Here is a 24768-nt window from a genome sequence, read left to right on the forward strand (position 1 = left end):
GGTCTATTTTATATCAAACACACACTTTCTGCTCTTTCTCTCACTCACACACACACACACACATGCACACACACACACACATATATACACAGTCAATAGTCTTATAGGTCAAACACTACATACATAGTGCAACTTTTAAAATGAACAATCAGTCCAAACAGAAATGTGATTTTCACCCACACACACTGACTCACACTGGAAAACACACACACACACACATCGATAGAAGGAGATATTTGCCCCTTGCATATGTGTGTGTGTGTTCTTACGAGAGCTGTAGGAAGTCGGTCACACGCAGGTTAGCTCTCTTTGCCAGGGTTTCCATCAGGTTAAGACCCTGATCAGTAGAAAGTGCACTAGAAGGGTGAAAAGAGAGAAAGAGAGAGAGAGAGAGAGAGAGAGAGAATATTATACACACACACACACATATATATGTATATATTACTAGCTAGATCTAGGAATCATAAAAAGATAGATGGATAGGGAGAGAATGCATAGGGAGAGAAAGACAGAATGATGAACAGGAATAGGGATGGATGGGTGTGTGGAAGAATTAGACAGACGCACTGAACGATGGAGGAAGCGGTTAAAATGAACAAGGCGCAACGGGTTGGATTGAGGTATGGAATAACACAGCTGGGGAATGAAATGAAAGAGTGGAAAGTAAAGAGGAGTTAAAGAAGAAATGATGGAAGCGGATAGAGTGATGAGATGAGGATTAGAAGTAGCAGATAGAGATGTAGAGAAACAAGTGGAAGGGAACAAGTGGAGAAGGCAGAAAATAGTGAATATGGAAGACCAAAAGCAGTGATGGATGTGATCAGGGAAAGGAGAAAGAGATGGATGATGTGAATGAGTGAATGATGGAGTAAAGAAGATTTAAAAAGATAGAAGATTCTATGGGATGATGGGATGGAGAACGTTGGATGATGGACGGATGGATGGACGAAGTGGAAAGAAGGTTGTGAGGGAAATAGAGTAAAGGGATGGAGTGAAGGGATTAAGGGAGGGGATGGAAAGTTGGAGAGATAGTGTGGATTGATAGAGGCAGAGGAAGGAGAGATGGACTGATAAAATGATCCGATAGAAGGAGACAAGGGAGAGATGGAGAGGGAGGATGAAAGGACAGAGTGAAGAGAGAAGGTAGGAAGATATGTGGATAGAGTAAAGAGATTGGAAGACGATCGAAAACTGGAGAGTGAGTAGAGTGATGGAGAAAATGGGGTTAGAATGAAGGGATGAAGGGTGAGGAGGAAGAAATGGAGAAATAGAGTAAAGAGAAGGAAGATGGAGAGTGAAGAGAAGAGAGATGAAGGGATACATTGAATGGATTGATGAAGAGGAAAGAGATGGAGGAATAGAGTAAAGGGATTGAGGGAGAGATTGTGTTATAGTAAAGGGATGGTGAAAGTGGATGGAGAGATGTAGGGACAGAGTGGGTGGATGAAGAGATGAAGGGGAATGGGAAAAATGGTGAAGGAAGAGGATGATAAACAAGAAGAGGAGGAAGAGATGGAGGATGGAGTGGAGAAATAGAAAGTGTGTGAAGCAATGGAGGGAGAGGATAAGTGATGGAGAGATATCATGAAGGGATAGATGGAGATTAAGGGAAAGAGTATAGGGATGGAAGGAGAGGATGAGGAGATAGAAGGAGTGTGAAGCGATGGAGGGAGAGGATGGACGAGAAGGCTCAGGTGGCTTTAGCTCTCTGATAAATCACTCACATTTTCCTACAACAAGCCAAACAATAAGGTGCAAATGGGATTCCTGTAAAGTGTGATTCTTTATCACACACACACTCTCACACACACTCACACACACAGGAATCGATGCACACATTTACACTTATATATTTGTACAATTACATTCAGATAAACACACGCGCACACACACACACGAAGTGAGAATAAAAATTTTATGAACCTATTTCCTTGCAAATGTGTGTGAGTGTGTGTGTGTGAGTGTGTGGTGAGCTCTTTATTGGACGAGAGCTGTAACACCTTGTGTGTGTGAGTGTGAGAGAAAACCTGCTAGAAACATTCACACCTTCTGACCAATCAGAATGGCTCACTCTTTCTTCACTGTTTAAGGTTCTGCGCTAGTAAGTGCCCGGTAACTCACTCCTGTGTGACGATGTAGCCGAAGTCTCCGTCATGCTGAGGGGTGGAGTGCGCCGTCACGTCCACCCTGAGCTTCTTCTCCAAATGTCCTCCTTTCCTCTCCATGCCCTCTTCTCCACCATTGTTCTTCACGTCTTTGCCGTGGAGCCACTGCTCTACCTCGGCCTCGTCTCCTGCGTCCTGCAGGTCAACCGTGTCTGGTTCCATCTTCTTTCTCGTTAGGTCCACACTGGTCTGTGTGGTCCGACTCCGAACGATCTCGACTCCGGCTGATTTCAGACCCGCAGGCTTTTGCGGGACATCGAAGAAGCCCGGGAGAGAAATTTTGTCCCGGGGGTGATCTGTAGCCTCAGGGTCTGAGTTACTGTCCAGGAAATCGAGGAGCTGACTGAGGAACAGTTTGTCCTGCAGAAGATAAAAAGAGGAAAAGAGTGAGGAAGAACAGATCAATGAATAGGTGGAAAAAATAATTAAGAGCGAATTGGGAAAAAGGAGTCCAGTGTTGGTTTGAAACATAAGCAGGCCTTGATCCTCACAATGTCCTGTTAGTTTCAGGAGAGCATCATCATATGATGTACACCTCATGAGATGGCTCTGGATACATATCATTTTTCGAAGAGCTTGTCTTGGCATGAGATTGGTGATGTAAGCAGAACATCTTCCTCAAATTGTAGATCTATCATTAGATGATTTTCCTGGTAGAACATGACAGGCAGAACTTACCAGCCTACTACATTTGCTGCATTTAGTGGATGTCCTTAACCAGAGCTATTTACATCTTAACCTCATTCTATATCTAAGGAGTTAAGGGTTTAGGGCCTTGTTCAAGACCCCCATTGTGGCAACTTGATGGTGCTTGGGTTGAATCTAGGACCTTCTGATCAGTAGCCCAACACTTTAACCACTGAACTAACCCTTCCCCTACTACACAATTATATTTTATTGGGATCAAGAAGAGTTAATAGTCTTAAAAGCCCAATAAAGCGGTAGCGGTAGCTCTACTGATCGGAAGGGGTCAAACCCAAGCTGCCACCCTTGTCGAAGGCCTTCAACCCTCAAGTGCTAAAATGTGGAATGAAATAAATGTTAAAGTGGGTCATCCATGTGCTGTACATGTAACTAATCTCTATAAAGCAAGAGTTAGAATGTAGGTGATTGTAATCTTCTATGTGCTTCTGTCCAACCTCGTGATGATAATGTATATCCTGATAAAGGATGATAAATGATCTGGTAATTATCGTGATCTAGAACCTTATTATTGGCACATGCCTACGGCCTGTTCGTTGAGCCGGTCCCATTTTTCCCCAAGACAAATTAACGTTCAGGTTCAAAGCAATCATCATCCATCACAACATCTAATTTGGAAACTTTTCAACAGAAATCCATTTAATGGTTAAAAAAAATCAGCATCAATCATTCTTTTACAGTGTCAGAAAAGCAGTCGAGATGTTTACCTTTCCCTCTGACTCCAGCTTGCTCACTTTAGTCTGTCCTAAATCTGTAAACAAGCACCAAATATTACACCTATTAATGTAGGTCTTCTATTTTCTGGGGCTTAAATTATCTGTAATTTAACAACATTGATTGAAGCAATTATTAAATTGTACCTTTAGGTGTAAACGCCTCTTCTGGCATGGTCCCAGGCTTTTCCCATGTGCCAGGCTCCCTCTTAGTCGCACCTTCCTCATTAACCTTGACCTTGCGGCCTTTGACCCCTTCTCCATCATCCACCTCCTGCAGAGCCTGGGTGATGACCTCAGAGAGCTGGTCAAGGTCACCTGGGCTCAGGGCATCCATGTTAATGCTCTGCTGTCCAAGCTGCTTTACTACACCTTGAATGAACTTCTCTGGTTAAAGGAAAGTGGAGAAAGAATGAAAGAATAAAAAGAAAAGGTGGTGTAACAAGGTTCTGGAGGGTAAACTGTAATCTGCTAGCTCTCTCTCTCTCTGAGTCATTCTTTATACTGTGTATCCTGTACAGGCTCACAGAAGGCCTGGAACTTGAATCCACCAAGGAGGGTGCACTCTGGACAGGGTGCCAATCCATCACAGGGCACAAGCACACACACTCACTTGCTATGGGCAATTTGGAAATGCAAGTGAGCCTAATCTGCATGTCTATGGACTGTGGAAGGAAACCAGGGTACCTGGAGAAACCCACCAAGGATGGGGAAAACATGCAAATTCCACACACACAGACAGGAATCTAACCCTCAACCCTGAAGGTTTGAGGCCACAGTGCTATGCCACCATGCCACCAGCCTGCTAGCTACTGTAGTTTTCTGTCTTATTAGTAGTAGTAGTCTTGGTGTCATGAAAACTAAAAAATAATTCTTACCATCCACTGAGCTGAGAGAGTCTTGTACTGTTGGCCGGTTAACTCCTGCCCTAAACAACAGTTTGTCAATTCTGGGTGGAGGAGGTTGCCTTGAAACACCTGACACCTTCCCTGCTTTGGCAGAAGAGCTGTGACCAAAGTACTGAAGATCTTTCTGAGAAGGACCTGCAGGTTGTTCTTTTGGGTCTGACAGGTACCTCTGCAGCTCGGAAAGAAGGCCAGTTTGGTCCACTGGCTTGATTTCAGTCCAGTAGGAGTTTTTAGGGCCGGGACGAGGCTGATGTAGGGAGGTAGTTAGTGGTGAAGGTGGTCTTTCTTTAGGCATCACAAACAGATCCATGAGATCGGACATTCCTTTACTTTTATACTGAGAGAGAAAAAAGAAATAACTAATTGTATAAAGTGTAGAGAAACAGACAAGTTGAGACTTTGTTGAATTTCTGTCATGAAATTGACGGTATGGTTTATGTACAATAAGTGTCAAGAATCAAAAACCTGACAAACACAATGCCAATGAACAAATCTTTGAGAAACGACTGTTAAATGTAAGTCTAAAAAAAACAAACTTTCCAAGGGTGGAACTCAGAAAAGGTGCACAGGTTCGGTAAGAGATAGATGACAAGACAAAACTTTTTCTTTGATCTAATTTGCTGGCAATGCTTTCTGATTGACTCAAAACAAAATCACAATCAAAGCATGAGTTTGCAATATTAAAAAAGAAAAACTTAATAAACTTTTTATTGATACTGAATTGCACAACCTCAAACACAACTGAAGGCTGATTTATCCAATGTGGAAAAAATGTGAAGGTTATCTGTGATGTGCAACCAATAAGAACATTTCTCAATATGAGTTCAGAAACATTTACATGGTTGTGCTCATGACTTTTCTTTCAAAGAATAGAATTGATAAGTTCATTAAAAGAATTAAAAAAAAAATTGATTTAATCTCCAAATAAAAATAAAGAAAGAACTGATCAATCCAATAATGCATTTTTATTTATAAAGGTTGAAATAAAAGCAGCATTTTAACTGATAGCACAATGCTATTCTCGGTGCAGCTCCATGTCAGTATATGTGTGTGTGAGAGTGTGTGTGTGTGAGAGAGAGAGAGAGAGTGAATAGCTGATATAAATGCCGTGTTCCTGCACACACTAGAACGGCAGGGTGGATTTCCACGCCGCCTCCAAAAGCACGATGGGGGACTGTTGTTCATCAGAGCTCTGAACTATTCACGTCCTCCATCATTCTTACTCTAGGACAGCTGTTTCCAGTCTGTGTTATATCTGTACTTTCTACCTCCAGTTGCATGAGAACCAACACAAGCGCTTTCTCAAGTGTTTAATATTCAATGTGGTGTTATTGCAGGAGCCCCTGGTATTGATTTACACCAGCATAACAGAGGGGTTTTCACTTACAGACAAATCGCACGCATTAAACGTGGAAACACAGATTTTTGCTTTTAATGTCTTGGAAATTCACATGTAAATATCATGTGAAAATTATGTGGTAAATAAAGCCACGTGAAAAATGCACATGTTGAAATAAATGCATCTTAATCTTGTAAATAATGAAATACTTAGAATATATGAGATAAAATAAAATAGGTTTGTGTAAAAATTATGTAGAAATGAATAAATAAATAAATTAAAAATGTCTAAAAGGCCTAAAAGAAAATGTAAGAAAATGATTAAAATGTATTAAATAATTATACGGAAAAATTTAAATGAAGCTTTCCTTTTAAAACATATTAAACACCCTATTCAAAATACATGTAAAATAAATTTACTTATGAAAAATGATTTGTTTAGAAATAAATCATATCTGGTTAGACCACATAAAAAGAAAAGAAAAAATACTGAAAAATATATTTTTAAAAACATATATTTGAAAATACATTCAATTATTTTTTTATAATTAATGAGTTAAATATATATTTTTATTTTTTTTTAATAAATAAATTAGTTTGTTTGTTTTTGTGTTCCTAATTTCTTTGTTTATTATAATTTCCCCCAAATGTCCGTACATTTGTTTAGATTGTTTGACCCTCACCTTTCCTTGAAGGCCCTGTTTAGAGGAAGTGACATCCACAGGCAAGAAGCCAAGTTCCTGTAGGTACTTCCTGTTGTTGGCATCACTACTCTGAGCCCTGTAGGGAAAAAATGCAATGCGGGTCAAAACTATCCTGTTATGTCAATAAACATGCCCTCAAAGCATCTTACCCTTTACCTTATCATTCTAGATATTGAGACGTGCAAATAGACACTGTAAAGACAAAAAAGAATGTGGCTAAGAAATGTTAACTAGTGTAAGTATAAGTGTAACATGGAAGAAAATATTACTTATTAGGTTTTTTGGTTCATAAAATCAAAAACGTAACAATGAACGGAGAACGCTAATATGCTAATGAGAGACATTCTGGAATAGTCATTTAAACTTAGCAGTAATCTACTATGATAACTTACTGTAACTTAGGAGTAACCTACTATGATAACTTAACTTAGCAGTAATCTACTATGATAACTTAAACTACCAGTAACCTACTATGATAACGTAAACTAGCATTAACCTACTATGATAACTTAAACTAGCAGTAATCTACTATGATAACCTAAACTAGCAGTAACCTACTATGATGACCTAAACTAGCAGTAACCTACTATGATAACTTAACTTAGCAGTAACCTACTATGATAACTTAAACTAGCAGTAACCTACTATGATAACTTAACCTAGCAGTAATCTACTATGATAACCTAAACTAGCAGTAACCTACTATGATAACTTGAACTAGCAGTAACCTACTATGATAACTTAAACTAGCAGTAATCTACTATGATAACCTAAACTAGCAGTAACCTACTATGATAACCTAAACTAGCAGTAACCTACTATGATAACTTAACTTAGCAGTAACCTACTATGATAACCTAAACTAGCAGTAACCTACTATGATAACTTAACTTAGCAGTAACCTACTATGATAACCTAAACTAGCAGTAACCTACTATGATAACTTAACTTAGCAGTAACCTACTATGATAACCTAAACTAGCAGTAACCTACTATGATAACTTTACTTAGCAGTAACCTACTATGATAACTTGAACTAGCAGTAACCTACTATGATAACCTGAACTAGCAGTAACCTACTATGATAACTTAAACTAGCAGTAACCTACTATGTTAACTTAAACTAGCAGTAACCTACTGTAATAACTTAAACTAGCAGTAACCTACTATGATAACTTAAACTAGCAGTAATCTACTATGATATTATCTAACAGTAAAATCCTGGAATCATTTCAGCTAACAGGAACCTCCTATGGTATCTTTATTTAGCCGTAACCTTCTGTGGTAACTTTATCAAGCAATAACCTACTATGATAAACTAGCAGTAACCTGTAATAATTATCTGTAATAATTTTAGCTAGCAGTAACAGACTGTGAAAACTTTAGCTTGCAGTAATTCACTCAGGTACCTTTTGTTAGCAGTAACTCCTTGTGGTAACATTTATTAGCAGTAATCTACTTTGATAATGTTATTTAACAATAAAATCCTGAAATAATTTCACCTCACAGAAACCTCCTATGATAACTTTAGATCTATTTTGTAACATGTTAACACTAATAATGAAGTAGTTTTTAATCCAGTTGGATTTTTTTTTTCATGACACATAAACTTACCGTAATTTAAAAGCTGGAAAGTTTTTACTGAGCCGCTGTAGAGGGATCTTAGGCAACGCCAGCAGTTCTCTGGATATTGCTTGCTGTGCAGCATCATCTTGCCATGTATAACCTGCCACCAAAAATACAGGAAGTCAGAGATTTACAGCCTGAACATGAAAACAATCGCATAAATAAACTTATCTGTTAAAAGTAGTTATCATTTAACATAATTATTCATTTTAATAATTAAATAAAGTCATTCAGTCACAATATTTTGCTGTACTTCTTAATATAATTTATTTAAAATAAAAAAAATCTAAACTGTATTATGTTCATTTGTGTTTGTGGACAAACAAGTGTCTACAGTATGTAGGAAAGTAAAGTTTAGAAAACATGTGATTTGGGACTGAGCTCTAATTGGATTTCTTTAAAATCACCCTTGGGACAGAGCATTGTGCGCCCCGAACCCTCCCACTTTTGTTCTTAGTGAATCAGTATTGTTTTTAAATATTTGGGCTCATGTGATTGAACTATTCTCACCGAGTCTTATTAATGGTCAGCAGATTTTTAGTTAATGTATTGAATAGTAATTGACATAGAAGCAGCTAAATATGAGAAGAAGTTCTGTAATTTCTTTGCTAAAATACCCTTTCGGACGAAAAAAGAAAAAAGTTAAAGAGCTTGGACCAGATCGACCTGATCTTCTAATTAAGCAGCAGTCAAGTGATCGCGGCCGATCTTACACTCTGTGCTTTTCCAAAACTTTTTATGGCAAGTGAAGCTGCTGACTGGATGTGATGTGAGTCATGCCTTTATTTCATACTAGCCGCCCCCCCCCCCCCCCCCATTTTTATTTTTTATTTTTTGCACCAGCCGCCACTGATCCAGATACATATACAGTACTTCAATATATATCAATCCCCCTTTTGCAGCTATGGTGCTGTATAACAGCTTTCACTCTTCTTGGAAGGCCGTCCACAAATCATATATGAGGTCAGGCACTGATGTTGGACAAGAAGGCCTGGCTTACAATATCTGTTCCCGTTCATCCCAAAAGTGCTCGGTGGGGTTAAGGTCAGGGATCTGTTTGGACCAGTCAAGTTCTTCCACACCGAACTTATCAAAAAATGTCTTTATAGTCCTTGCTTTGTGCACTGGGACACAGACATGGAATAGAAAACGGTGTTAAACAAACTGTTGCCACAAAGTTGGAAGTAGTATTGTAGATGTCTTGGTATGCTGAAGCATTAAAATTTGCTTTTCATTTGTTGATGACAGGCACTGCTTTCACGTTGTATTAGTTATTTGTGGTCTGACTGGAAGTACAGTGGCGGGATGGTGGCTTTATGGTTAGCACTGCTGCGTTGCACCTCCAGGGTCTGGGTGCGGTTGCCATCTCAGGGTCAGTATGCATGGACTTTGCATGTTCTCCCTGTGATTGGTGGGTTTACTTTAGGCTCTTCTGTTCCCTCCCACAGAAGAAAGACATGGTGATTAGGCTAATTAGTGTTGCCAAATAGTACTTAGTGTGTGTGTGTTTGTGTGTGTGTGTGTGTGTGTGTGTGTGTGTGTGTGTGTGTGTGTGTGTGTGTGTGTGTGTGTGTGTGTGTTGATGGAAGGTCCTACCAAGGTTGTACAAAATGGGAATAAATACAATGGTCACCATTGGCCTCCACAGTCTCTAGTTGGACTATAGAGGTTCCTAAATGGATGGATGGATGGATGGATGGATGGATGGATGGAACAACAGTAGCCTAGCAGCTGCAAATTCAGTAATGTAATTCCTCTAAAAACAGCCAGGAGAAAAGCTGGGAGCCTGTACACATAGCCCCAAGATAGCCCTTTAGCATAGATAGATAAATTAGCATGTGTAGGGACTTCCACACTGTACCTTTTTTTGACTAAACAAACATTATCCAGACTCTAACTATATCACTATATCATATATGACTGAAATAATAATAATATATATCGTTGCCCACACTTTTTATTATTGAGAAAATAGGCTAAATGTGAAAAATAATTGGAGGTTGATTAGAGCAGCACTGTATCAGCTCAAAAAAACGTTTTGCCATTACTATATATGCACATTACTAAGCTAACAGTAACCCACTGCATCTAGCCAGTTATAATCAAAGAAAAAAATAGGGCCCCACCTTGTGGCATTATTTGGCATATACACCTTCATTTAGCTCAGCATTTGTTACAATGTGAGCTAAATTGTATTCTCAGGTATTGTACAAAATGAGAATGCACAAGAATGTATTCTGTATGAAATACACAAGAGCTGTAACCAAAAACATACACTGGTATCAGCCATTGGCCAAATTATATTATTTTAAACACTGGCATCTGTATTGATTCAGAATTTTACAATTGGTGCATCCATAAGGTCTTTATAAAAGCTTTACACAACTATAACTACTTATTTTATCTGTTCTAACTATATATTATATAGCTATTATATTTGTGTAATATATACAATAATTTGAAAAATATATACGATTAAATTTTTTATATATATTCATACAAAAAAAATAAGAAATGAGTTAAACTTATATACTGTAACACAGTATGCTTTAGAAGTCCTTGGACTTCTATTATAATCAGTTTGGAAAAATATCTGGAAATTCTTATTCTCAGAAATCACACACTGTGGATGCAAAAGACAATGGTATTTTAAAAACAATAAACCGACAGACTGAAACCAGTGGAAAACCTAATCGATTACGATTATTTAACTAATCCCACACTGTTACACAGTAAGTCTTTAGACAGAAATCCTATAATGCTAGGTAATAATAAGCTGAAAATGAAACTGAACTGGGAAAACACTTAAATTAACCACAGCGGAAAGCGGTAGCATGGATTCCAAAGAACATCAGGTTACATGATTAGACTAAACTATAATGAGTAGCTCTGAGCCTGATTACACTTTTTGTATTTCTCGTAATAACATTAAACTATTATGATGTAATGATTTGGTGTGAATTTAATCTTGTGCTGTTTAACCAATGAAAAATAAAATATGATTTTGGCACCAAAAAAACAATCAGGGACTCATTAGGAGAAAAATTATATTTCAATCAATATTTAAAGAAATAAAAGAGAACATTTTATTTTGTCTAATTTCCTTTTGTAGAAATAGTGGAAAGGGTTAATATTTACTAGGGAACAGGCATAATATTTGTTCTTGAACGGATCACAATTTCATTTATTTGATTTAACGTTTGTACAGTTATGAATGTCACAATTCTACAGAAGCTTTCTGTTGACTTTTGTTCACCGTTCTCTCGAAGAAACTCATTGAAAATCTGTACCATCAGCCAGGGGCACTCGTGTTGGAAGATACGAGTGTAAATAAAAGACGAAGGAAATACAACTGACAATAAAATATCATTATAATAAAATATCATATATTTTGTTGTTAGTCTTGTGGTATATGCCGGATAACACATTGGGTGTAAATACACATAGTTAGAGTACTTGGATTACTTTTTTGATATAATGAGTAATCTAACATGGTAGGTCCACCATTTAAGTACTCAGTTATTTAGTAATATTTTAAAAAACATAATCTGTTATTTAGACAATTTATGTAATCCATGAGCCAGACAGCAGTGATTCCATTAGTGTGTATGTGTGAAAGTCGTCCTACAAGCCCCGCCCCCGTTAACACCCCCCCCCCCCGCCCTGTTATTCCCTCTGTTATACCCCTATTTCACCTATGAGGTTTGACTTGCGGTGAGAAGCGGTGTTAGGCCGCCGCGAGTGACTGCCAGACGTTCCACAAAGTTCTGCCAGATCCACGAGGACCGGCGCATGGAAAGATTAAAATGTAATCACAGCGCTAAAACTCCCTGTGAATCATGATGAACCGTACTTACGGCCACCGTACGAAACCGCGGAGATGAGAAAGGGCTATTACTAGTTAACAGATTTTGGGCCAAACTTCACGGAATGATGATGGAAGAATAATTATAAAGGTCTTGACTAAAACAACATGCATGTGGAATCACAAAGAAGTTTTCATTTTCTGCAATGGAAAAATAGTCTAAGTACAGTGGAACCTTGAATTACGAGCATAATTTCGCTTCAAAAGTGGGCTCATATTCCAACACTTGTAAACCAAATTAAATATTTTTCCCATTAAAAATTTTCCCATAAGAAATAATGGAAACTCAAATTATTTGTTCCACAGCCCAAAAAATAAATACATAAAAATAATTAATAGAAAAAAAAATAAAGTAAAAATAAAACAAATCAACCTGCACTTTACCTTTAAAATAAAGTAAAAATAAATCTGGACAGATAAGTGTTTCCGTTTATGCGCGCAGGCGCTGTGTATGTGTGTACGCGCATAATTTGACACCGGGCCAGTTCACAAACACACACACACACACAGGCCCTGCCTGCTGCTCTCTCTCTCTTACTTAAGGCAAGAGAGAGAGAAAGTGTTAAAGAAACGATAGGCTGAGGGGAAAATGTGTGCATGGATGTTGAATATACCAGTAAGAGACGAGCACTGAGACCCAGCAGGGTGATGTTTACCCACTTCTACAGCGCAAGAGAGAGAAAAACCAATGGCTCAGTTGTGATCAGGTGACACATGGCGGCAAAACAAGAAACGCATGCGTGATACATGATACTCAGTACTTGTAAACCAAGACTTGCTCGTTTTTCAAGGCAAAATTTATTAAAATCTTGGCTCGTCTTGCCGAACTCTCCCAAACCGCATTACTCGCAATCCGAGGTTTACTGTAGTTACTTTTATTAGAAAGTAACGCATTAATGTAACTGATAACGTTTTAATGACAGTGATTTTGTAATGTAGTCACTTTAAAAAGTAACATCCCCCAACACTGTTGGTGACATTATTTCATAGGAAAATAATCAATGTTCTGGTGATGACACTAACATACTGTTCAAGTGGTAACTTACTAACCATCCCACCATGCCGTTCCTGATTATTTGTCTATAAGAGCACGAAACAGTGTTTTATTCCTTATTTAAAACAAAAAGACAAATCTAAATATTCTCGAAGAGGAGAAGCAAACAGATTTTCTTTAGCCCTGGTGATGTTAATATGCATCTCTTCGCTCCTCATCAGTGCCTATAGGCCAGTATTCATCCATGCCATCATGCTCAAAGCCAAAGCTGCCTCTTGGCAGGATCGTCTCCTCGTGTATTGACCCAGTGAGTCATTTGGAACGATTACAGAGCCGAGACTGTGCCCAGGCTTGCCAGAACAATTTTGCATTCAGGCAGGAAGCCTGTTCCCCATCTCTCCCCGCAGCCTGATGAGCCTCTGGCCACAAAAGAATCAAATTCCACAACATGCAAAAAAAAAAATAAATAAAAAATTCAGAGAGATGGAAAGAAAGCTAAAACATGTTGGAGACAAGACCCGCCCCCGTATGTCGTCTTTTTTGCATATTTCAGTCCTCGAGAATGTCAGTAGGCATTCTTGAGAGTTTTTGTATTGTTTTTTTTTCGCCCACTGCTCATGCCATAGCGTCCACTTAGACGTGCTCGAGATGCTCCTGGGCGCGCAGTAGAGTGAGAGGTCACCGGCTGAGAGCGGCATTAAAGAAGGAATGCATGCACAGCAACGCAGCATATCAAGATCTCCTCCTGAAGCATGTCTGGACTTCATTAGCTCTCGATTAGCAGAAGTTGCATCCATGATGATGTGTTTACATGGAAACCTGCCGGAGGAGTTTTATTTTAATTCACAATGCTAACTCACCTGGGGACAATGGGAACATTTGAGTACATGCTGTGCTGGCTGTAGCGGCGCTAAGAACTTATATAAGACATTAAAATTAGTTAGATTTTTAACATTTAAATCAGATTGTCTTTTATAAAAATAAGTGCAACAGATAGTTGTTGGGGAACTGATGCTTGTGACACATCGCAGGAAATAGTCCATGAATGAGAATTCCAGTCAACCAAGGAAGCAAACTTAGACCAACCACACTCAGCCAAAGCTGGCTTGTAGCTTGTCGGGTTGTGTATAAAACTACACTTATACTGCTGAGAATGATTGTTTTGGCTGAGGTCAGCCTGCCAGATAAAGTTGCACAGTTAGACTTTTTTTTAAAGCGACAATCCCAGATTAGTGGATGGAAGATTACAGATCACTGGATAAAATGCTCCAGATAAAAATAAATCCAGCCGGAGGGAACATGGCACCAAACAGCGACTCCTGAAACAACAGGGCCACCACGGTCGCAATGGCAAAAGCTATTGTAAAAGTAAATCCAGTAAGTCCTTCAATCAGGAGAAATAAAGAACGGTATTATTAATAACAGTAATAAAACCTGGTGGTACATAAAACACCACAGATGCAGTCACAGCAAGGTGCAGGCGTCCAAATATGCCGTTTCTTCATCCCTTATCCTAAACAACACCACCAGAGACAATGCTCAAGCCAGTCTCAACTAAATATACAGTATAAGAAGGATAATAATCAATAAAAGTAATCAAAGTGAGCTTTAAATGGAGTCAGCTTAAATGGAACAGCAGTGATCATCTCTGGTAGTTCACTGTGAGTGTATTCAGAGGAAAGAAAAAAATTAGAAACTAGAAAAATGAACGTTGAGATTTCCATCCAGTCTCCTGCTAACTTGTTCAGATCCTCAACTACTACATTACTATTATTAAGAAACATTTGGATGAATTAAATTATATGTACGCCACATAGTGTGGCCTCGCACCTCCCGGGTCTGGGGTTTGATTTCCGCCTCGGGTTTGTTTGTGTAGAGTTGGCTTGTTCTCCCCGTGCTTGGTGGGTTTCCTCTCACAGCCCAAAGACATGGATTGGCACCCTGTCCAGGATGTAGGCTCCAGACTTCCCGCGACCATGTACAGAATAAGTGTTATAGAAAATGAATAAATTAAAGAATAATGTATGCACGTGTGTAAATGTGTGAATTATATACTTTAAAGATGTAAATAAATACCAATGCTGCATTGCCTTTCCTGCCTTTCAAGATGTCATGCAATACAGTTACCATTGCAGCTAATGGGTAGAAAATGGTAACTGCAACACTGGGGCAGGAATTAATCTATTAGTGACATTGGTTGAGTTGACAAATCCGGCATGTTAAAAAATGTCTGTGTGTTCCAAATGCTTGCACTCCATAAATACCTTGTTAAGAAATAGATAACAGTATTTCTTCCTTTCCGATGCTTGATTATGTTGGGAGAGTGTCAGGAGTCAGGATGGAAAACCCACCTGCTTAAACACTGCTGAACTGGGTGGTTCTACAGTATGTTGTCCACTCTCAGCTGCCTGTTACTGGTTTACTCACAAATCCTACGACTTCATGTTGGTTGAAGCCATGTGCTTAATAATGCCATCCTCCATCACAGAAATTAGTCTCAGCAGGAGTATGTGCTTATTGAAATGTTGTGCTGATTTTAATTTGGCAAGGCTACAGACATTGGGACAATGTACAGGTATAGACTGTTTTTGAAAGTGGGAATAACTTTGATGAAATGATTTTGGAACAACCTTCGCGACATGAAAATAACAGTATTAATATCAAACCAATGATTTAAGCTTGACTCAAACTCCAGTCATTGCGGTAAACTACTCACTACAGGATCACTCAGGAACTTGGTATTATTGCTAGTAAATGCGTCAAAAAGTCTAGCAATTTCCTGAAATATTAAATTGTAAAGCACCTAAAAAAAAACTAACAAAAGAAATACTTAATACTTGAGTAAGGATGCTGGATGCTGAGCAAACACCATATTACAGTAGAGTAATTTAGGAGGTAGGATGCACCTCAAGTTCATATTTCTGAAAGGAAACGAAACAGACAGAAAACATTATGTTAAGGCCTTGTTCACACGGGCGTTAAAATCGAGCATTTTTCTTGAGTTAGTAGATAGTAGATTCTAGCGGATCAAGCGCAGAGTGTTTTCTACACATAGGAGTCAATGAGAGTGTTCACACGGGCTTTGGTGACGTGCGTTTGTCCGGCTGCACCTTTATACGGCATTAAAAAAACGTTGCATGCAGCTTTGTCTTGGCGTTCAAAACCCAACGAACGCAAGGAAACCGCTTCTAGTGTGTTTTCTTTGCGTTCATTTTACGCTTCGGAGGACCGGATATATCCCATGATTCTACATGCTATGCATAGGGAAATGCGGAAAAGGGCAAAATAAAAAAAAATAATAATAATTGTTAAAACCTACGCGGTAATTTTCGCATTTCTTCATATACAACCAAAAAAAACTTATTTTAATCCGACGTTGTGCAGTCAGAGAGTGAACCCAGTAGCGGCGGGCTTTCATATCCAGTTCCCGACACACTGCCCCCACAGGTTAACACACAAACTACAATTTGGGCTGCAGGCTGACGTTAGACAGAGACAAATGAACGCCAGTGTAGAAGTCAATCAAGCGCCACTACAAAACGCAACATAAACGTCTAGGACGTTCAGAGCGCGTTCGTTTATCCAAAAACTTAATGCCCGTGTGACCAAGGCCTAAAGCACTAAGGCCTTGTTCAGACTGCCAGGGCAAATCTTATTTTTGGCATATCCAGATTGCAACCAGTTTGGAATTAGTTTGCGTCCATATAGTCTGAATAATAATAAATAAATAAATAATAATCAAACAAAATAAATAAATGAGTCCTAAAGATGTGTCTCACTCGACTTGATTAAATTGGATTTCAGACTAAACTACTAAGTTACTAAGTTCAATTGGACATGGACTTTAAAGCCCACATGAGTACATGGTACAGGACATCGATCCATGGTGAGGCTTCATTTAAAACATGCATGGAGATGATAGACGAAAGATAAAATTGCTACGCTTTAGGAGGTCTCGGAGGGTCTTTTTCCACTTTGGGGTATGTAAAAGCGTAAAAGCTGCGCCTTTGAATTTTCCATGTGACTGGATGAACCTTGCTTTTGAAAAGAGCGGCTGGCTTAACTGCAACATGGAAATGGTGAATAATAGTTCATTGGTGTTGTTGCCACAGCAACCAATGGAAATAGGTCAACACTGTGTCAGATTTGAGCTGGCAGTCTGAACAGAGCTAAATCCAATTTGATCACTTACAAATAAGAGTGTGGACAGTCAGTCCTGAGGATCAGAAAGGGAAAAAAAAGACCTATGTTATACAGGACATGAGATACACACGCTGTGTGTGGGAAGCTGTTGTGTCCGTCCCAAGCTTTAATTGAAATTCGAAATCTTTTAAATGCTGCAAATAAAGGTTGTTTTGGTTTTATTTACAATATTGCGCTTGGGTTATCTCCATGCCATTATATAAAAGTCATTCCAAATAAAAATGAAAAAACTTTGCTCTGCTCTTTTTTTTACTTTGGATATTGTCATGCAGCAGAATCATCATCATCAACATTTGAAGCTTATAATGATGCGGTAGTGTCTGTGAAACCTGATCATGAATGGTTAATTTATGTTAGTATTTTTTTTATAAATTTTTACAATTGAAGTTCTGATTTAAACTTGGAATTTAAACGTGCCACCACCAGACAAGAGGGCAAACATGTTACCAAACCACCCAGGACCCAGGAGTGATAATTATATTAGAGCTATAAAATAAAGTCTGAAGCCAAAATATATAAAATGTCCCGCCGTTTAATCGTGTCGGCATGTACGTGCGAGAGAGGAGAACTGCTACATAGTGGCGTCCTCGTGCAATATCTTCCTGGCCCACTTCTCTGTTAGTCAGTAAGGACAGGAGCAGATTGCTTTCTGATTGCTTTCATTGCTTTCAGAAGCTGAAATTGTCTCGACCTCTTAATCGTCCACAGCCCCATTAACCACCATCTGTGTTTCCTGTTCTTGGTTTCAAATGTGGATGAGATGACTAGCGTTAATGAATGTACTGCTTGACCAATAGCAATGATAAATACCGAACTGAGAGCATCGAACAATCAACAGACTTACCTGTGTTAGTAAAAGTGTGTGTGTGTGTGCGCATGTATTTGATAGTTAGTGACTTCAAAGGAAAAGCACAAAAGAAGTAGCGTCCCTGGTAAACACACACTAAAGTCACGACTATCCACTTGTAGATGCATATTTGAGCCATGTATATTGGTGTGTGTGTGTGTGTGTGTGTGTAAAGCACTCTATTATGCACATGCTAGACTTCCTACTTGTGAAGAATATTGATCAAAGCCCAGAAAGCTACAAGAGCCTTCCTCAAAGCAGATGAATCTGAAGTGCCTGCAATCAGATAAAACCATCAAAGGTTACTTCCCCAAACTAGACATACGGGACATGCATTAAACAACATGAATTTGTGATCAAAGATCTGAGCGCAGTTCAAAATAAAGGACACGGTGCAGGCTGTATTGTGAGCATGGCCAGGTGCGTCTCCGGGAAGAAACCGTGTCAACTTTTCATCGTTTGGATAGATAACCGAAGAGCATGAATATGAATTACCATTCAAAACAAGTCTGAAGTAATTCCTCATTTTATTTATTTTTTTATTTATTTATTTATGCACGTTATGAAGAAAAGTCCAGCCTGGTTACGAACCAGCGAAGATTTACAATGGCTCTGGTGAGCGCACAAAGCTAGTTCAATTAATCTGCTCTGCTAATCTACAGGAATCACATTTATAGGAAACCTCAAGGTGATGAGACGTTTAGACACAGTAATACATTTCAAAGAAGGCTCTACATGTACATCCATGAATGACGATCCCGGCTAAGGTGGCTCGGAGAGAACTGCAGTCAGTCCACAGTGGAACACATGATCCTTGAAAATTGGCAGATAACGTGTCTCCAACGTGTTGAAAAAGAGACGTATCAGTCTGTGGGATCTCTGCACACAATCATTCACCAACACCACTTACACGCTACAGGAACCCGACTGGGAGGTATTGCCGCAGCAAAACACAATGCTAGTTACAATTCTATGCTAGTTAAACGCCGGCTTATACAACTCCAAGTCCTTGATCTACATTAAACCTCCTAATTACAGCTGCATTTCAGATGTATCGACGATTTAAAATTCCTCAAACAAAAAACTAAATCATGATTATCATCAATATTATTTCGTGCTAACTTTATTCAAAATCCTTTTGATTTGCCTGGAGCAAGACACCAGTCATGAAAAGATGCTGGATAAATCTTAACAAATCGTTCTGTGAGCACTCGTACTCAACTCACTTCGAGACAGTCTGACCCAGCGCAGCTGCCTCCAAACGTCTAGCACTCATAGTAACCCGCTACGCTAGCCACATTGTCGAGTTCAGCCTCCCATTCAAAGCGAACTGACCTCCTGCAGGTGCAGTCAGCTCAGAAACTGTCACTATTAAAAAGTGTTTAAAAGCATGGCACTTGTCACAAGGCTAGCCAAACATCTGCGCGGCCCGCACTCTGTTAGTCCTCTGAATGCAGTGGCATTGTTCCAGAGCCATTTACTGTTCTGTTTGTTTCATGCCAACACAACACAATGCTAGTTATAACACTAGTCAAACACCTGCATGACCTGATGTGGGCGCGGGAAATATGGCAGAAATATCACTTTGATTTTGGTATTATCAACAATACAGTACTTTGGTTTTGTTTAGTAAATAGACTTTTTTTTTTTGGGGGGGGGGGGGGGGGATTTTAATTAAATTAAATGAACATATATATTTACTGTAATATTTAAAAGTATGGCATTTTTCAAAAAAATATATTTTATGATAAAATTTTATTTCGCTAAAGAATTGTAAGAAATATATTTAGCAACGATTTATTATTATAATTCTTATGGACAACTTTTGGATTTGGACAACTTAATGCTTTGGTGCTCAGATATTAGGCTATTCATTTTTCGGTTATTTTGATTACAAAATCACTTTGAAACGATATAACAGCGGTACCATTGCAATTATTCTCCCTTCGAAGTGCCCTACGAAAGCATTATTTATGCGGGTTGGAGCACAGCCTTGGTTTCGATTGTGCGAAGAAAAGTGAGTTTTTAAGTAAGTATCTTTGTTGTGCTCTTAGAAGTAGAAGTAGAATATGGACTATTCATAGGTTTAAAAAAATAAAAATTATATATATTACCAAATAAAAATGAGTTCAAATGAAATATAACTAAAAGTTATAGACTTTGTTATTCGAAAAGAGCACATTTAAACTGTGTATGCCTATATATGTTTTATTGTACAAATAATGAATGTTGCGCTCGTGACATTATTACACCACTTCTGCGTAACGTCACTGCGAAAGCACATTAAATGTGAGCCGAAGAGAGAGAAAAAACACCTTACAGTAGGGGGCGATATGTGCCTATGGCACTACTCCGCCATTGTATCGAAGAAGAAGAAGAACGACAGATTAAACCAACATGGTTCTAACGATGGAAGTGCGACACAGGTACTATGGTGTTGGGAAACAGTCGTGACTAGTTAGTTATTTTGCTTTAACGTTGCATCGTACAACGGTGGTTAAGCAAAGAGCTACATCGTTGTACGGGAAACGCACCCCTGTGCGACACACTCGAGAGGTTTTTAAACCAAACAATGATCTAAAAATCTAAAAGCTTTCTCCATAGCTTTGCTTCCTAAGAAATAATCTCAGAACAACAAAATATCAATCTTTAGCATACTTTACATTAAAATAAGGCAGATTCCAAAATTTGTGCACCCTGTGCTTATTATCAGGAGTAGTTCAACAGTGAAACAAGTAATTAGTTACTCAATGTATACTAACAATTAAATGTTTGTACGCTCTTTCTCCATGAACTCCATGGGCGTTCCAGATGTTTCTCTCTTCCTACACTGTAAAACAATGCTGAAGGCGTTTATTATCCAAAACACACAATAATCTCCTCTGAACAGTTGATATTGAGATGTATATCTGCTCCTTCTGCTCTGTAAAGCTTCATAACGGCTCTAATCTGAGGTGCTGGTTGTTAATTGGTGATTTCTGAGGCTGGTGACTCTAAATGAACTTCTCCTCTGCAGCAGAGTTCAGTTTTGGTCTTGATTTCCTGGGAAGGTCTTCATGAGAGACAGTTTCATCATGGAGCTTGATGGGTTTTACAAACACACTCGATACAATACTGTTCTTGCAAAAACAGTTCCTTCATGTTTAGAAAAACAACTGACTGTTACTGTTGTTGTCATTGTTGCTGTTAGTAAGTTAGTTAATTACCCAGTTAATTATGTGTTATTTCATAATAATTATTAAAAAAAAAAACAAGTACTGTTCTAGAATAGAGAAAATAAACCAAAAATTGTGTCCAAATGTTTGAGTATTGTTTATATAAAATGTGTACTCTTAGGACGTCCTGAAATCTAATTCAGAATTTTGTTTGCTTCACTACATTAAAAACAGCTAAGGTCATATAATCATCATACACAGCAGGGTGTTACTTTATCATGGATAAGCTAACTCACACCTGCTTAAACCGCATGAAATTTGCCATGTAATTAGGTCCAGCTGACATGTCCTGGTATCAAAATAAGGAAAACATTCTGATTGTGTGTTTTGTCTTCAGTCAATCGTGCCCGGTTTAGACAATGCTGTCCGAGAGAGGGCTTTAACTTGGTGCAGCATGACCACACACTGCCAGATGTTTTGGAGTTGCCTGGAACGCCACGTCCAGGCTGTGAGACAGATTTCAAACAACCGGAAGGCCAAGAGCGACAACGCCAAGACAAGACAGGCTGTTTTGACAGAATGATTTGAGAAATTGTACACAAACTCCTGCCATACTGCTGCTGGTGTTCCAGAGGTTCCAGTTTGGCTGCAGCTGGCCACAGCAAAGATGTTGATGTTGACGTCATTGGCAGCAGTATATGAAGTCTGAATTCCTGGTGCTGATGGACACAAAATTCTTATTACTTTATGTATCAAAGTTTATTATGTATTTCGCAGAATTTTTTGTAATCAATATAAAAGCTATAAAGGTACCACAGGTTTATTTTGCATTTGCCTTAAAAATGTGTACAACGACTCCAGGACATTGTCTAGGCCCTGAGCCCTGGACACACAGGCTCATCCCATATCTATGAGATAAACTCCTACTCCATACTAATCCTCAGGTGTCCTGTCTGTCCTCAGCTTCACCCTGCTTCAAAATGGCCTTGGATAAAAAAAAGCAAATACCACCACTCGAGAACTCATGAGAGGAATTTCTGGGTTTCAGGAGCGTGACTGTGTGGTGTAGAGTGTACGGTTGCCGGGGAAACGGAGTCGGCAAGGTCGGGTAAAGCGTTTGATTTCCATAAATGGTCCGCGTATGAGGGATCCTGAGTGGAGGCTGAGATTTCACCTTAGCGCTTACAGGAAGCAGTGACGAGTCCGAATGTGCAAATACCCATTGTGATCATTTACACTAAGCAATGTGATGTGTAGGAACGTCAAGCCAAAATTTCTACATTGGTGTGTGTGTGTGTGTGTGTGTGTGTGTGTGTGGTATGAATTACGTTATCTGTATTAAATCTAGGAGACATTTTTAAAAAGACTCCAAGTAAATGTTTAGTGTAGAACATCTTAAAACTTAGAACGCTTGTAGTGTCGAGTAATGTAGTGATGAGTGATGGGGTGTCTATAGAGTGACGAGTGATTAGTGGCGAGTGATAAGTGATGAAGTGACGAGTGATGGAGTGATAAGTTATGGAGTGACTAGTGATGTAGTAATGAGTGATGTAGTGATGAGTGACAGAATGATAAATGATGTATATTGAGTGATTGAGTGGCAAATGATAGAGTGATGAGTGGTGAGTAATGAGTGATGTAGTGATGAGTGATGTAGTGATGAGTGATGGAGTGTTAAGTGATGGAGTAATGAGTGATGGAGTGATAAGTGATGGAGTGATGCGTGGTGAGTGATGAAGTGATGAGTGATGAGTGGCGAATGATGTAGTGATGAGTCATGGAGGGATGAATGATGGAGTGACAATGTAGTGACAAGTAATGTAGTGATGAGTGATGGAGTGATAAGTGACAGAATGATAAATGATGTAGTGTCGAGTGATTGAGTGGTGAGTGATGTAGTGATGAGTGATGTTGTGTCGATAGAGTGATGAGTGATGGAGTGGCAAGTGCTGTAGTGTTGAGTAATGAAGTGATGAGTGATGAAATGACAAGTGATGGAGTGACAATGGAGTGACAATGGAGTAACGAGTGATGTAGTGATGAGTGATGGAGTGATGAGTGATGTACTGACAGAGTGATGAGTGACAGAATGATAAATGATGCAGTGTCAAGTGATTGATGGTGAGTGATGTAGTGATGAGTGATGTAGTGTCGATGGAGTGACAAGTGATGGAGTGACGAGTGATAAAGTGACGAGTGATGTAGTGTTGAGTGATGGAATTATAAGTTATGGAGTGATGAGTGATAAGTGACGAGTGATGTAGTGTTGAGTGATGGAATGATGAGTTATGGAGTGATGAGTGATAAGTGACAAGTGATGTAGTGTTGTGTGATAGAGTGATGAGTTATGGAGTGATGAGTGATGAAGTGACGAGTGATGTAGTGTTGAGTGATGGAGTGATGAGTTATGGAGTGATGAGTGATAAGTGACGAGTGATGTAGTGTTGAGTGATGGAGTGATGAGTTATGGAGTGATGAGTGATAAGTGACGAGTGATGTAGTGTTAAGTGATGGAGTGATGAGTTATGGAGTGATGAGTGATGAAGTGACGAGTGATGTAGTGTTGAGTAATGTAGTGTTGAGTGATGATTTATGGAGTGATGAGTGATGAAGTGACGAGTGATGTAGTGTTGAGTGATGGAGTGATGAGTGATGGAGTGATGAGTGATGAAGTGATGAGTGATGAGTGATGAGTGGCGAATGATGTAGTGATGAGTCATGGAGGGATGAATGATGGAGTGACAATGTAGTGACAAGTAATGTAGTGATGAGTGATAGAGTGATAAGTGACAGAATGATAAATGATGTAGTGTCGAGTGATTGAGTGGTGAGTGATGTAGTGATGAGTGATGTTGTGTCGATGGAGTGATGAGTGATGGAGTGGCAAGTGCTGTAGTGTTGAGTAATGAAGTGATGAGTGATGAAATGACGAGTGATGGAGTGACAATGGAGTGACAATGGAGTGACGAGTGATGTAGTGATGAGTGATGGAGTGATGAGTGATGTACTGACGGAGTGATGAGTGACAGAATGATAAATGATGCAGTGTCAAGTGATTGATGGTGAGTGATGTAGTGATAAGTGATGTAGTGTCGATGGAGTGACAAGTGATGGAGTGACGAGTGATAAAGTGACGAGTGATGAAGTGTTGGGTGATGGAGTGATGAGTTATGGAGTGATGAGTGATAAGTGACGAGTGATGTAGTGTTGAGTGATGGAGTGATGAGTGATGAAGTGACGAGTGATGTAGTGTTGGGTGATGGAGTGATGAGTTATGGAGTGATGAGTGATAAGTGACCAGTGATGTAGTGATGAGTGATGGAGTGTCAATGGAGTGACGAGTGATGAGTGGCGAATGATGTAGTGATGAGTCATGGAGGGATGAATGATGGAGTGTCAATGGAGTGACGAGTGATGAGTGATAGAGTGATGAGTGATAGAGTGATGAGTGACGGAGTGACTAGTGATGGAGTGATAGAGTGACAGAATGATAAATTATGTAGTGTTGAGTGATGGAGTGATGAGTGATGAAGTGACGAGTGATGTAG

General features: G+C 39.1%; 1 protein-coding gene across 1 annotated transcript in view; it reads right to left on the reverse strand.

The window, feature by feature from the left end:
• The window catches only part of ptprn2 (protein tyrosine phosphatase receptor type N2), a 214128-nt gene that overhangs the window by 131291 nt on the left and 58069 nt on the right, over positions 1-24768 (reverse strand). The window contains exons 4-10 of the mRNA XM_053505462.1: positions 8145-8256; positions 6510-6606; positions 4459-4825; positions 3728-3967; positions 3575-3618; positions 2122-2525; positions 270-356 (exon numbers count right to left, since the gene is read on the reverse strand). Coding sequence (XP_053361437.1) covers positions 270-356; positions 2122-2525; positions 3575-3618; positions 3728-3967; positions 4459-4825; positions 6510-6606; positions 8145-8256 — 1351 coding nt within the window. The remainder of the gene's footprint in view (positions 1-269; positions 357-2121; positions 2526-3574; positions 3619-3727; positions 3968-4458; positions 4826-6509; positions 6607-8144; positions 8257-24768) is intronic.

Source organism: Clarias gariepinus, chromosome 1, assembly GCF_024256425.1.
Source record: "Clarias gariepinus isolate MV-2021 ecotype Netherlands chromosome 1, CGAR_prim_01v2, whole genome shotgun sequence".
Classification (NCBI taxonomy): domain Eukaryota; kingdom Metazoa; phylum Chordata; class Actinopteri; order Siluriformes; family Clariidae; genus Clarias; species Clarias gariepinus.